The sequence below is a fragment of the Crotalus tigris genome, unplaced genomic scaffold (assembly GCF_016545835.1).
Source record: "Crotalus tigris isolate CLP2741 ecotype Arizona unplaced genomic scaffold, ASM1654583v1 scf7180000018301.7375997, whole genome shotgun sequence".
NCBI classification, from domain to species: Eukaryota; Metazoa; Chordata; class Lepidosauria; order Squamata; family Viperidae; genus Crotalus; species Crotalus tigris.
Genome location: NW_024096931.1, coordinates 6,345,755 through 6,359,749, shown reverse-complemented (window position 1 = coordinate 6,359,749; position 13,995 = coordinate 6,345,755). Strand labels below are relative to the sequence as shown.

The window sequence follows — 13,995 nt, the reverse complement described above, 5'->3', positions numbered from 1 at the left end:
TAGGCATTTAGTGTTGGGCATTGGGCAACTCTGGGTTGGTAGGCATCTTGGCGAGAGCCCATCCTTCCCTCGCTTTTCTCCAAGTCTGCAAGATGGTGAAATTGCACAAACCCTCTGGCTGTCACTTGGGGGGGGGGGGAGGCTGAATTGATTTCACATCCGGGCAAGGGGAGAAAAAGCAAGATGGCCCTTCTCCCTGGAGGGTGGGCGAGGCGAGCTGAACCAGATGGGAAAAGAGAGGCTGCCTTGCAGGACAGCTCAATTTTTAGAAATTCACTCACGTTGCCCCCACCCACCCACCCTCTTCCACCGCGGTTGCTATGGCGCTTGCTTCCTGGAGCTTAGTCTGTCCCACCAGGAGGGCACCCGGCTCATCAAATTCGAGGCGCAGAACAAGCGACCAGCCGCATCGTCTGCCAAGGGACGGCTGTCACTGCCATATGCTGCGCACCACCCAAGCATCAGCCAACGTCTATCCTTCCAGGTGTTGTTGGGCCTGGCTTCTCCCTGGAGCCGAGGCCTGGCTGGCGAAACCCCGGATGGGCCTGTCAAGCCGGGAGCCTGGTTACCCCTCCCCTTGATTATTTAAAAAGCAGGTCAGGTTTCTTAATTGGGCAGGCGTGCAAATGGCTGGGAGGAGGAGAAAGCCAGCAGCTGGGTCGAAAATAGAAACCGTTTCTCTCCTGCTTGATGCTCACATATCACCTCACCCTCTTCACTCCTCACTTCTCTTCTATTTTTCTCCCCCCACCTCACCCCTTCCCCTCCCTCCCGCCCCATCAAAATAGCATCCTTCTTGGTGCCTGTTAAATCATGCAACATCCATTTCAGAAGGCAGCCGATGCCAGGGAAGGGTGCAATAACCTTAAAATCATATATAGTTGTATATTAGCAGTTCTGTCCATGCAGTAAGGTTTCCCCCTCCGGAGTTCCTCTGAATCTTTGGGAGTGGGTGGGATAGGCAATATGGCCCCTACTATAGCTCCCTTGATGCAGCACAGTCGGGTATTCCACAACACGGGAAGTATTAATACCACTTTACAATGCTTTGGTAAGGCCACACTTGGAATACTGCATCCAGTTTTGGTCACCACGATATAAAAAAGATGCTGAGACTCTAGAAAGAGCGCAGAGAAGAGCAACAAAGATGATCAAAGGACTGGAGGCTAAAACATATAAGGAACAGTTGCTGGAATTGGGGATGCCTAGTTTAACGAAGAGAAGGACCAGGGGGGACATGATAGCAGTCTTCCAGTATCTCAGGGGCTGCCCCAAAGAAGAGGGAGTCAAGCTACTCTACAAAGCGCCGGAAGGCAGGACAAGAAGCAATAGATGGAAACTAGCCAAGGAGAGAAGCAACCTAGAACTAAGGAGAACTTTCCTAACGGTGAAAAAAAAAAATAACCAGTGGAACGACTTGCTTTCAGAAGTTGTGGGTGCTCCATCACTGGAGGCTTTTAAGAAGAGACTGGACAACCATTTGTCCGAAATGGTACAGGGTTTCCTGCCTGAGCAGCGGGTTGGACTAGATGACCTCCAAGATCCCTTCCAACTCGGTGACTCTGTGAATAAGGCTTAGCAAGATTCCAAATGCAAAGAGGCTTCCAGTCCAGCCTCAACCTGATGTCTATGGAGATTCTCAATCACCCAGGTCATAGTTATCCCACAGACACTTTTCCACGAGGCGACTGGACGTTCTTGTTTTTCTTTGAAGAGGTTTCGCTTCTCATCCAAGAAGCTTCTTCGGCTCTTTCTGAAGCTCTTTCTTCACTTTCTCATCTGAAGAAGCTTCTTGGATGAGAAGCGAAATGCCTTCAAAGGAAAACAAGGACGTCCAGTGGCCTGGTGGAAAAGCCACTTTGGGATCGCAACCTGATGGTTTGGGTTAAAAAAAAAAAAAAAGCTTCTTTGCTGCCCTGTTATCAACCATACATGCTTCTCATCCATTAATATAAACCCCTCTTCCTCCTGCTCCCCCCACCCCATTCCTGCCTTCCAACTTGATCCTGGCCCTCTCCTCTGCTCTTTGCTGCATGCCCTTTGCCTATCCGGAACCCACTGGAAGACCCCATGTTTGATTTCCCTTTTCTTAAAAAAAAGAAAAAAAGAGGGTCCTAAATTAAAACAAGGAGGGGGGGGTGTCCGAGGGAGACCTTCTGTTTATCTCCATGGAAAGCTTGTAATCGTTTCTTGGAATCCAGCCAGGAGGTGGGGTAGGGGGAGAGAGAGAGAGGAATGGCAAGAGACCCTCGCCGGCTTGTGTGCCTTTAACTGGCTTTGCTTGAGGGCACTTGAGTGTCAGGCTAGGAAGTGTGGATGTGCAGTGTGGATGAGTGTGTGTGTGTACGTGAAGGCAGAGAAGGAGGGAGGGAGGGAGGGAGGGAAAGAGAGTGAGCGCTGGAGAAGTGGATCCTGCATCTCGCTTCCGTGCCTGCCTGCCTGCCGTCTGGATAACTCATCGCCACCATCCCAGCCATTGTTATTCTTATTGGGGGGGCTTGTTTGGAACCCCAACTGCTCTCCCTGTTGTTGCTGTTGTTTCGGTGGCAATGGGGAGGGAAGGAGAGGCTGGGGGCTCCCTCTTTTCCTCCCTTTCCCGGCAAGACCCCTCATTCTGATCAGCGGTGGTGGTGGGGGGGGAATGCCCGGCTTGTGTGTGTGTGGGGGGGCTTTTTCCAGATTCTTCTTGGCTTCGTGGCTGAGCAAACAACAGACCGGTGGATTATTGCCTGCTGGAAGACCAGGAGAAGCTTGAGAGAAGAAGAAGGAGAGAGAGAGAGAGAGAGAGAGAGAGAGAAACACCCAGCCATCGGCACAACAAGCAAACATCCAGCTCCGGTTTACCTGGCTGGGTTAGAAAAGGAGAATTGAGAGGGGCCTTTCTGCTCGGATCCTCCCCCCCCTCCAACTGAAGGATTGTGATATATTCTCCCCCCCCCCAGCTCTGGCTGCTGTTGCAGTGGGTGAGGAAGGGATGTGCTAAGACAAAGGTCTTGGAGGTAAGCGTGCGAATTTTGGTGGATTGAAGCTGTTTGGCCACAAAGCCCCCCCCCTTCTCTCCCGTCCCCAACCCTGCCTCCAGAGCAGGATGCCTGCCACCAGGGTCTTCTCACATCTGCCCTGTGGGAAGGTCCCCCGCTTGGCTGCCTGCATCCCCCCTTTCCGGCAGAGATGCCCGGTTGGGATGTCAGGTTGGCCGTTACGTAAGGACCAGCCTTCTCGTCCTCCCGAGTAGGGCCGTGGGGAAGGGGGAGGGGGGAACGAGGTTCCTCTTGGCGTTGCAGTCCAGGTTCCCCCCCCCCCAAAGGATTTCTCTCAACCCCAGGTTGGGCTTTGCTGCATTGGATGGAAAATTCTGAGTGGCCGGCTCTGGAGGCCAGCTCATCAAAGGATGGGGCAGGGTGGGGCCGTGGTGTTGTTACCCTGCTTTGTGAGGAAGGCACGCCGCTGAAGTGGAGGGATTTGAGACACCTTTGATGGACAGGGCTTCTGCCAGGTAACCTGGGCTGGTGGAGAAGCTATGGAGAAGCAACGGTGGTTAATCGCATGCCCATGTGGCTTGGTTACTTGGAAAAGAAGGCAGAGGGCTAAGGAATGAATCCTGGCCCAGCTGTTTGGGATTTGGCCCTCAACCACAGTCGGTAAAACCATCTCTTCTCATTTGGACCCTTTCTTGCTACATGGAAACAACCCCCCCCCCATCTCTCTGTGTCTCTAATTTGGGATGTAGCTCTCTAGATTTAATGTTGAAGAACCGCCACTGAAGCGGAGAATGACTTCGGTCCACAAAATTGGCCCGCTGGGATCGATTTCAGGGACCCTGGTCTGTGCCTAAGGTAACCCATTTTGACGGACTCCTGGTTCTGTGCTTTTTCCCCTTCTTTTAATGCCAACCTGGATCCCCAAATGATGGCCTGTGATGCTTTTCGTAACATGCAGAGAAGCGCCCTAGAGTAACTTCACCTGTTAGATTCTAGAAGAAATCTCTTCAGGAACCATATCAGGGCTGTTACAATGCTATTACAAAACACATTTCAAGAGGTTTTAGTCAAGGATTGAGATCAGGAAAGAAAGAGAGGGAGGGAGAGAAGATATATACATACATACATACATACATACATACATACATACATACAGAGAGAGAGAGAGAGAGAGAGAGAGAGAGAGAGAGAGAGAGAGAGAGAGAGAGAGAGGAAGGACACCTCAGCAGATATTAATGAATGCCACTATTTTTTTTTCCTCTTCTTGGGTGAATGAAAGAAGAAAAGACAGAGATTATTTTGAATGTGGGTTCTCTGTGGTTCTAGTTTCCTTTCTGGATAGAAGAAATTCTTGGTTCGCTACTCAAAATGTAGAGATCTCGCTCTTTCCAGAATCTACCGCATCCTTGTTTGGCTTTAGCAGGCAAAAAATGTGGGACCCGTAGAAATATCCTTCCCATCAACAAAGATCAATACGGTTGCTTAATTGGAACCCCATCTCCTGCATTTGTCTGCCCAACTATATCAGCAAACCTTAAAAGAACAGCATAGAAAAGCGTACAATGAAGGGCTGTGGGAACTGGGTATGTCTAGGCTAATGAAGAGAAGGACTAGCTGTGACATGATAAGTGTCTTCCAGTATTTGAGGGCCTGTCACAGAGAGGAGGGAATCGACTATTCTCCAAAGCACCTGAAGGCAGGCCAAGAAGCAACGATGGAAACTAATCAAAGAGAGAAGCAATCTAGAACTTTCCTGACAGTGAGAACAATTAACCAGTGGAATCGCTTGGTTCTAGATGTTGTGGGTACACCATCTCTGGAGGTTTTCAAGAAAGGAATGGACAACTGTTTGTCCAGAATGGTATAGGATTTCCTGCCATGCGCCCAAGGTTGATCTAGTTCAGTGGTTCTCAACCTGTGGGTCGGGACCCCATTTGGGGTTGAACGACCATTTCACGGGGGTCGCCAAACAATGCAGTCCGCCATTTTTCCTCCCCTTTTCCTTAGCTGTGCTACTCCCTTTTATTCTATTGGCTTTTGAATAGACTCTCTTGAATAGAGTCCAATTCTATTGGCTTTCAAAAGCCAATAGGAATTGTCCAGGCTGTCTTTGCCCTGCTGAGCCCGCCAAAAGCCCCAATCTGCAAACAGTGCTGCAACAGTTGAGTAGTCCTCGACTTACAACCGGTTGAGTAGCCCTCGACTTATGACTGGTTGGGGGTCGCGGCATTAAAAAGGTTGAGAACCACTGATCTAGAAGATCTCCACCTCTGTTTTCTGCATTATTTTGTAGTGAGAAGCTTCACCTATTGGTGTCGACAGGTCTGACAGAAGGTTCAAGAACAGACATGGACACTTTTTCTTGTCACTTAATGATTTTTTTCTTCTAGATAGAAGACATCTAACTGACAGATAGATGGGCTAACCTCTTAGTGTTGTGTTCCCCAGCTGGATTTATGGGAAGTGGAGTAACCCTATGAAGAGTCACGTGTGTAAAACGATACTTGCCACTAATCTAGCACAGGGGAAAATTCAGACGTATTTGGTAATATGGATAATACAATGAAACTGTATTGATTCCTAGGAATAAGACTTGAAATTGCTGCATAATGTGAAGACACAGTCTTCAGTGTTTCCATTCCAAATCTGGACACCCTCTAAATCAAGGGTCTTCAAACTTGGCCCTTTTATGACCTGTGGACTTCAACTCTCAGAATTCCTCAGCCAGCTTGCCTGGCTGAGGAATTCTGGGAGTTGAAGTCCACAAATCATAAAAGGGCCAAGTTGGAAGACCCCTGTTCTAAATCCATGGCCAATCTTTTTGTAAGTCTGAATCTAGGGCTGTGGAAAGAAGCCGTGTTTACTCTTGATGGTGGCTAAAAGAGTTTTGAGATGCTTGGATTCAGAGGAACTCTGGTCTTATGGATTCGTATTTGGTGCCTGTGTTCAGAAGCTCAGGTGGATTTTGCCTGGCCTCTGAGTATGGTTAAATGTGCTGGTTTTAATCTTTCAAGATCTCCATGGTTCTTCTTTCCTTAAAGGAAGCTAAATCATTTTTTTTACCCTCCCCTGCAGATAACAGCGTTGTCATTTCTAGGAAAGTGGTTCAATCTTGGCTTCTCAAACAAGTTTTCATTGATTCATGTCTAGCATCTCTTGTAAAGGAATGTAGAAAGAACTTTAGAAAAGGTGAGGGCTAAGAGAGGAGAAATGGCAGCTGGAGACCTGAAAAAGTTGGAAATGCTGGGAAAAACTCATAATAGCCCATTTTGATCCTGCTTGGCATAGGATGGGGCAGAGAGAAACAGGCCTAGTGCAATATGTTTACTGTTGGTGGGAAGAGACACGTAATGCTTGTGTGGCTGGCACTGAGTTGGCTTCCGAGTATGGTTAAACAAGCTGGTTTTAACCTTTAAAGCTCTCTATGGCTTCATTCCCAGTGAATTTTAGGACCATATTTTTGTGTGGAGCCAGCCCCATCCTACATACTTGCAAAGGTGGAGACAGGGGTCGATGATAATTCGCCATGGCCAATTTGCCACGGCCATTTTGCTGTGGCCAACTCGCCACAGGACAAGTCGCTACGGGACAAGAATTACACTAATATCAAAGAAATGGTGGATTAGAATCATTAAGGAAAAGATGTGAAAGGAGGGACAGAATGAAATGTTTTTTAAAATTCATTTTAAATAATTAAACTTGAATTGTTCAATTGCCCCGTGGCGAGTTGGTAGTGAGGACCCAGATTGTTGGGGGCAATGTGCTAGCTCTGTAAACTGCTCAGAGAGGGCTGTAAAGCACTATGAAGCGGTATATAAGTCTAAGGGCTATTGCTATTCTGTTAATGTGACCTTACAGTAAAGATAATTGTGTTGGTTGTGCTTCTTGTCTGGACTACCTGGAAGGGCTAACAGATGCTCAGTTTCTGAACAATTCAACTATTATATTATATCTCTGGCACATGTTTTAATCGCTATGTTTGTTGTACTTAGCTGGTTGTTAGTCACCCAGAGTTACATGGCAAGGAAGTGGGTATATAAATTGAATTAACACATATAAAATACATTTTTGGCTTGTTTCTTGTAACACTCCCAGCTCTGAAGTTAGCAATCCGGACAGGGACATGGCTGTATTGGGAGAGAATGCCCTTTCCTTTCCTTTTCCTTTCCTTTCCTTCCCTTTTCATTTCTCCTTTCCTTTCCTTAAAAATCCTTTGCTTCCTCTGAAAAAGAACCAGTTAAGAGGCAAAAAAAAGAGCCTTAATTGTTTTAAAGAACATGAAGAGCCATGTGGAAAGTCAAAAAAGATCAGAGAGGATTAGGCCCTCAAACAGCCACATTGTATATTTTTAGCATGATCCCAATTACTCTGCAACGTGGAAGTCTCACATCAGAGACTCAGATTCGAGAGAATATGAGCTGATTTGGGTCTATTTCCTATACTCATGGAATACAAAAAGGAAGCAGCAAAGCTAGTCCAGCCTCTGCATTTTAATATTTCCTGACATAGGTGCAGCTGGCATGATCTGGAGTTACTTTTAAGGCGGCGTTGGTGCATAAATGGGTATGTACACATGCATTTTCTCCCTATTTTTAACGGAACGTTTTAATGCTATTGATTGGATATGGTTTATTTTGAGATGGCACTTTATGGAAACAGTATAGAAATATATTTAATAGCTGCTGGGTCATTGATTTGAATTCATTATAATGCACTTGGTGAAGCCTGGCTTTGCAGGCGCTTTTTAAGAAATAGTAAACTTTATTGAAAGTTGGCAATATTGAAAGGTTTCCTGATTACTGTGAAGGAAAGCCCAGGGGAGGGTGGGTGAAGGCAACAGACGTAGAACTTGACTCAAGGGGAAAGACCATTTTAAAACACATTATTTCAGCACCATGGAGAGTACCAGACTGTATTTGCAGGGTGAATTCACTAGACTAGACCAGGGGTAGACAACCGTGCCTCTTTTATGACTCGTGGACTTCAACTCCCAGAATTCCTCAGCCAGCTTGGGGGAACTATGATCCCCTCATGACTGGTGGACTTTAACTCCCAGAATTCCTGAGCCAGCATAGCTCAGCTTGGAAACCTCTCCCTTTCCCCTCAGCATGGCTGGCTCAGGAATTCTTGGAGTTGAAGTCCACGAGTCATAAAAGAGCCAAGGTTGCCTACCTCTGGCCTAGGCCTAGGCCGCTTTATGACTCGTGGACTTCAACTCCCAGAATTCCTCAGCCAGTATGGGGGAACTATGGCCCCTTCATGACTCGTGGACTTCAACTCCCAGAATTCCTCAGCCAACATGGCTCAGCTCGGAAACCTCTCCCTTTCCCCTCAGCATGGCTGGCTCAGGAATTCTGGGAGTTGAAATCCACGAGTCATAAAAGAGCCAAGGTTGCCCACCCCTGGTCTAGGCCTAGGCCGCTTTATAACTTGCGGACTTCAACTCCCAGAATTCCTGAGCCAGCATGGCTCAGCTTGGAAACCTCTCCCTTTCCCCTCAGCGTGGCTGGCTCAGGAATTCTGGGAGTTGAAGTCCACGAGTCATAAAAGAGCCGAGGTTGCCTACCCCTGCAGCAGACTCTGTCTAACTCAGAGGTATCCAACGCTGACAAGCCTAAGACTTGCGAACTTCAACTCCCAGAATTCCCCAGCCAATTGCAAAGAATTCCATGAAAAAAAAATTAAAAGGTTCAATACATTTTGCATTTTAAGCACTGTTTAAAGCAATGCGATTTTTCTCTCCCTGCTCTCTGTCAGATGAGTAACAGCTCCAATTGTCTTGTACCCAGATGAAAGTTGGAGCGGGTAACCATTGGCTTTATACAGGTAGTCCCTGACTTACAACAGTTCATTTAGTGACCATTCAAAAATTACAACGGCGCTAGAAAAAGTGACTTTACGATCGTTATACCATCCCCACGGCCACATGTTCAAAATTCACACACTTGCAACTGACTCGCATTTATGACAGTTTGCAGGGTCCTGGAGTTGTGCGATCCCCTTTTGTGTCCTTCTGACAAGCAAAGTCAATGGGGAAGCCCGATTCGCTTAACAACCACGTTACTAATTTAATGACTACAATGATTCATTTAATGACTGTGGCAAGAAATGTTGTAAATAGGCCAAAGTTCACTTAACTATGGTCTTGTTTAGCTACAGAAATGTTGGGCTCCATGATGGTTGTAAGTTGAGAACTACTGTACCTTAATGAAATAATGCAGCCGTGTGACTTCCTTAATCCAGCAGTGGAGGACTTCCAGGCACCTGGAGGTGGAGATTAAAAATATATAAAGAAGAAATTAGTCTAAGAGAGGATAAATGAACGGGGTGGATATTCTCGTAAAATGGGGCAAAATTCACTTAACAAATGTCTCACTTAGCAACATAAACTTTGGGCTCCATTGTGGTTGTAAGTTGAGGATTGCCTGTAAATATTTGCTGAGTTATAGTTCCCGCAGCCCTATTCACCTTGTGACTCAGGGCTATTGAGAATGGTAGGCCTCCCCTCCTTGAAAATATATACAGACGCCACAACTGAATTGAATACAACTGTTGCCATTAATATCTCTGTGGTTCATACATAGGCTTAACCATGTTAAGTTTGTGCATCTATTTAATCTAATTTATTTTACTAAAAGCCAATTATGCTTCCTCCCTACACCCAATAAACATTCTTGGGAGAGTTGACAATAAAAGAGAACCAACGTGTAAAAAATAACCCATAAAACATAAGTACGGCATAAAAGTCAGCAGCAGACGAGAAAACAAATAGCATAAACCACACTGTCACATCAACAAAAAATTAACAGTCAAAGGGCTAGAGATTAGCTCAGCTCATTCCAAAACTAACAGAGAAATCAGTAAATGTGGAGGGAAAGAATGGAAATGGACTGGAATGGAATGCATCCATTGCAGAACACTTTAAGAAGTCTTTACCCCAGTGTTTCACAATCACAGCAGTTGTAAGATATATGGTCTTTAATTCTCAGAATTCCCCAGCCAGCCATGCTGGCTGGAGAATTCTGGGAGTTGAAGTCCACCCATCCTAAAGCCGCTGCGAAACATTGTTTTATACCATTGGGATCTACTAACACCCAAGGTGGTTTTCCAAAGTTTGATCATCATATAGCCACTGAAACATGCCCCAGGCGAAAGCAGATACAGTTGTCTTTCAAGGAATTAGGCAGTAAAGCTTCTTCACAATCCAGTTGGCAAACAAATATTTTGTAAACCTGTTCCCATGTTGCTGTAAAGCAATGCTTTTCAAACTTGAACTCTTTGAGATGTGTGGAGACTGCGTTTTCAGTTTTTCTGGAAACTGAAGCCGCTGCACGTCTCAAAGTGACCAAGTTTGAAAAACACTGCTCTAAAAGTTTGTTTCTTTTTTGCCTAACCTGTTACACAAACCCAACTGTGGCCAACTCAAGCAATTGCTCAAATCTCATTGCTTTCACAGCACTGAACATTTTCCTGTGGTCTACAGACTATTGCAGAAATCAGCAACCTGCTATCTTCCACTTAATTTGAACTACAAGCACCAGTATATGGTAAGGAATCGTGGAAGTTGTCATCTCAAATGTCTGGAGAAGAATGGGATACCCCTGGTGTGATTTTTCTGGGAATTCCTTCTTTTTCTATTGCCTTACAAGCCCCCCAAATCTTGCTGTTGTTTTCTAATATTCCAGAAAAAAATAGGGGAAAAGAGGAACAAATTATTCTAAAATAAGTTTCTCACTTGCTGTCAAGAGTGAAATATCAGGTTGTTTAAATGCAGGGTGTGTGAATTTTCACAAGAGTTCAGCGATGCCAGCAATAATGTTTTCACCTCTCTCTCTCTCTCTGAAATTACCATAATATAAAATTCAAATAAAAACAAAGATAATAGGGAAAAGGGAAAGGGAAAAGAGAGGGAAAGAGAAGAGTCGGGTAAGGGGAAAAAAACAAGTAAAAAAAAAAGGATTAACCTCCAATGTCTTTCAGCAGAGTAAAATAAAAATCATGAAACACAACCTCACTTTTTACTTTTACACCTACTGGCCATTTCTATAAAACACCCTTCTCTAGTCAGCAAATCCTAAAATCAAAATTCCATTTTTTTTCCTGTCTTGAACAGAGTCCAGAAGCGGTTTCCAGGTGGAAATATTTTCACTTCTGAGTTTCTTAGCCAGTGAAAGGGCTTGATCCTGAATTAAAAGACCTTGCAAAAGTTGTGTTTTAAAATAAAAAAAAACCCAGTCATTGATCACAAGGCATTCCCATAGGTAGGAGATACCCAAAAGAGCCATCAGTTTTCAGTCATGTTTATCAGAAAGTGAAGCATCTGGTTTATGTGCCTGACAGCTATTTGGTACCACAGGTAGATGGCACCGTCTCAAATGGCCCGGGACAAGAATTCATCCATGATGCATTGCATAAGATTTTCCCAAAGACGAACAGCTGACGGGGATCCAGTTGCAAGCTGCCTCCTTCATGAATCAAGTCTGTCTCGTCTTTTAAGGTTTCAGAAAATGGTGAATGGGGAGCCATATGTTTGCTTTTTCAAAATGCGCAACGATTTGCAAACCCAGGCAAGGAAAGTTAGAAGAGGGACAGGCAGGGCTGTTGTCCTCATAAAAAGGATGTTAAAGAAGTGAAAGCTTGGCTGTTTAAATAAGGCCCTCGGGGAACTGATGGATGTCGTGTGTGTCTTTGCATTGTAGCCAGGCGCATTAACTTGCTGAGAGGAAGGGGGCTTGGGGTTGTGGGCCTGATCATGCCTGGAAGTAAAATCTTTGCTCACAAAGATGGTCTAAGAATAGAGATTCTATTAAAGGCATTTCAGCCAAACCCAAGGATGGTACAATTCTAAGTAGGTGTATAATTCTAACTATAGAACAAAGATGCAGATGAGAGAGGTGGTTTGATGGAGACGTTAAAAGCACCAAACTGTCACAAAATGACAACAGAATGGATTTCTAAGACAGTATAAGCAAAGAGAACTATTTGGTCTGTGTACTTCGCATAGAAAAACAGGGTGTGCAAATAACATAACACAAGAGTTCCTCCAAGCATCTCAAAACTCTTTTAGCCACCATCAAGTGTACGCACAGCTTTCTTCCACAGCCCTAGATGCAGGCTTACAAGAAGGTTGACCATGGATTTAGAGGGTGTCCAGATTTGGGATGGAAACACTGAAGACTGTGTCTTAACATTATGCAGCAATTTCAAGTCTTCTTCCTAGGAATCAATACAGTTTCACTGTATTATCCATATTACCAAATACGTCTGAATTTTCCCGTGCTAGATTAGTGTCAAGTATCGGTTTACGCACGTCTCTTCATAGAGTTACTCCATTTCCCATAAATCCAGCTGGGGAAGACAACCCTATGAGGTTAGCCCATCTGTCAGTTAGATGTCTCCCATCTAGGAAAAAAAAAAAGTCACCAAGTGACAAGGAAAAGTGTCCATGTTTGTTCTTGAACCTTCTATAAGACCCATTGACACCAACAGGTGAAGCGTCTCGATACAAAATAACGCAGAATGCAGAAAACAGAGTTGGAAGGGACCTTAAGAGGTCTTCTAGTCCAACCCACTTACTCAAGCAGGAGACCCTATACATTCCAGACAAACAGTTGTCCGGTCTCTTCTTGAAAACCTCCAGTGATGGAGCACCCACCACTTCTGGAGGCAACTTCCGTTCCACCGGTTAATTGTTCTCACTGTCAGGGATCCAAGATCCCAAGCAATCTTTCGGATTCTCACCCACGCCTGCAACACGCCGGGGCCAAAACTGCAGAGAGCAGAGATCCTGCTTTGTTCTCCCAACATACTCAGAATGTGCTTCCTAGGCAGATCCTTGCAGGCCAATCAAGCAGGCCTATTGTGTGGGATGATGAGCCGAACGGCGTCATGCGCTTCATGTGCAGCACTCCAAATTACGTCTTCATTCACATCTGAAAAGGGAGAAGTCAGCCCATCGCGCCTTGATGGAGATCGCCCTGCTCCACCAAGCGGCGGTTTCCTTCCCGGGGAGAGGGGCTGGGCTGAGTGCCAGCCCCTCCAGCCTTTCAGACCCAGAGTTGTTTATCACAGCTCTTCCCAGCCCTTCCTTGGCTTTTGTTATTGCCACGCTGTTCCAAGAGGTGAGAGAAACGCGCAGGTGGAGCGAAGCCGATGGCCACTCTCCCCTGCAACCCTCGCGAAAGCTGCAGTGCTGCTGGCAACGTGCCACCCACACAACGTGGCCAAGGTAGCCTCTTAGAGAAGCCAAGCAGTTCAGAAAAGGAGGGACGTTTTGGAGAATGGCACAGGTTACGCAAAGGTACACGGTTGCTTTTATTTAAAGAAGGGGGATCGTTGTAACGGTTTGGGGCGGGGAAAGGAAACAGAGAGAAATGCTTCCTTATATATCCAATTCCAAAGATGTAGACCAATTGAAGGATGCATGGATGGAAGGGACATGCCTAAGACTGGGATTCAGGCTGTCGTTTGGTTATGGCTGAAGAAAGGGGGTGAGCCCAGCAAATCGTGACTTTGCGGGTTGTGTAAATCTCCTTGTTGTGATTTGCAAATCATGGCTTAGGGTTTAGTGGGCCAGAATCTCTAGCCAAGCCTAGTACACCTTGCAGATTCATCCACCTGTTTCTTTCGCTGACCTGGGTCAGGGTGTTGTAGGAACACTGCCATTGTATAACTACTTGTCGGTCATAGCATTTTATGGTGGGAGAAAGGTATTCCCAGCCATGGAAACCATGGGATGGCCTAATGCTGGCTTATAGACACAAAAGTAAGATAATGCAAAGTAAGATGATGCTAGCTTATACAGGCAAACAAAAATGTCTGCGTTGCAGAAAATCTAAACTGAGAATAAGAACTGAGTGAGTTTCTTCCCTTTTCTCTTTTCTTTACCAGGAATATTCTGGTGTCCTTGTTTCCTGCTGGGTCGATCCAGGTTAATTTAGGAAGTTTTCCATCTCACCCACAGGTCCACCAGATATATTCAAAAAAGCGTACAAATGGGATATTAACACACACA

General features: G+C 45.6%; 2 protein-coding genes across 5 annotated transcripts in view; one reads left to right on the top strand and one right to left on the bottom strand.

Moving 5' to 3' along the window:
* The window catches only part of METRN (meteorin, glial cell differentiation regulator), a 98,450-nt gene that overhangs the window by 44,027 nt on the left and 40,428 nt on the right, over positions 1 to 13,995 (bottom strand). For both annotated transcript variants that reach the window (XM_039349870.1, XM_039349871.1), the window contains one exon: positions 9,185 to 9,245. In XM_039349870.1, coding sequence (XP_039205804.1) covers positions 9,185 to 9,245 — 61 coding nt within the window. The remainder of the gene's footprint in view (positions 1 to 9,184; positions 9,246 to 13,995) is intronic.
* FBXL16 (F-box and leucine rich repeat protein 16) overlaps positions 2,427 to 13,995 on the top strand; it is a 39,536-nt gene continuing 27,967 nt past the window's right edge. Inside the window, exons 1-2 of one of the 3 annotated variants that reach the window (XM_039349869.1) lie at positions 6,709 to 7,544; positions 10,438 to 10,528. The gene's annotated coding sequence lies outside the window, so the exon portion shown is untranslated. Of the gene's footprint in view, positions 3,000 to 6,708; positions 7,545 to 10,437; positions 10,529 to 12,601; positions 13,282 to 13,995 lie in introns of those variants that run through there. The other 2 variants (XM_039349867.1, XM_039349868.1) reach the window with 2 other exon arrangements.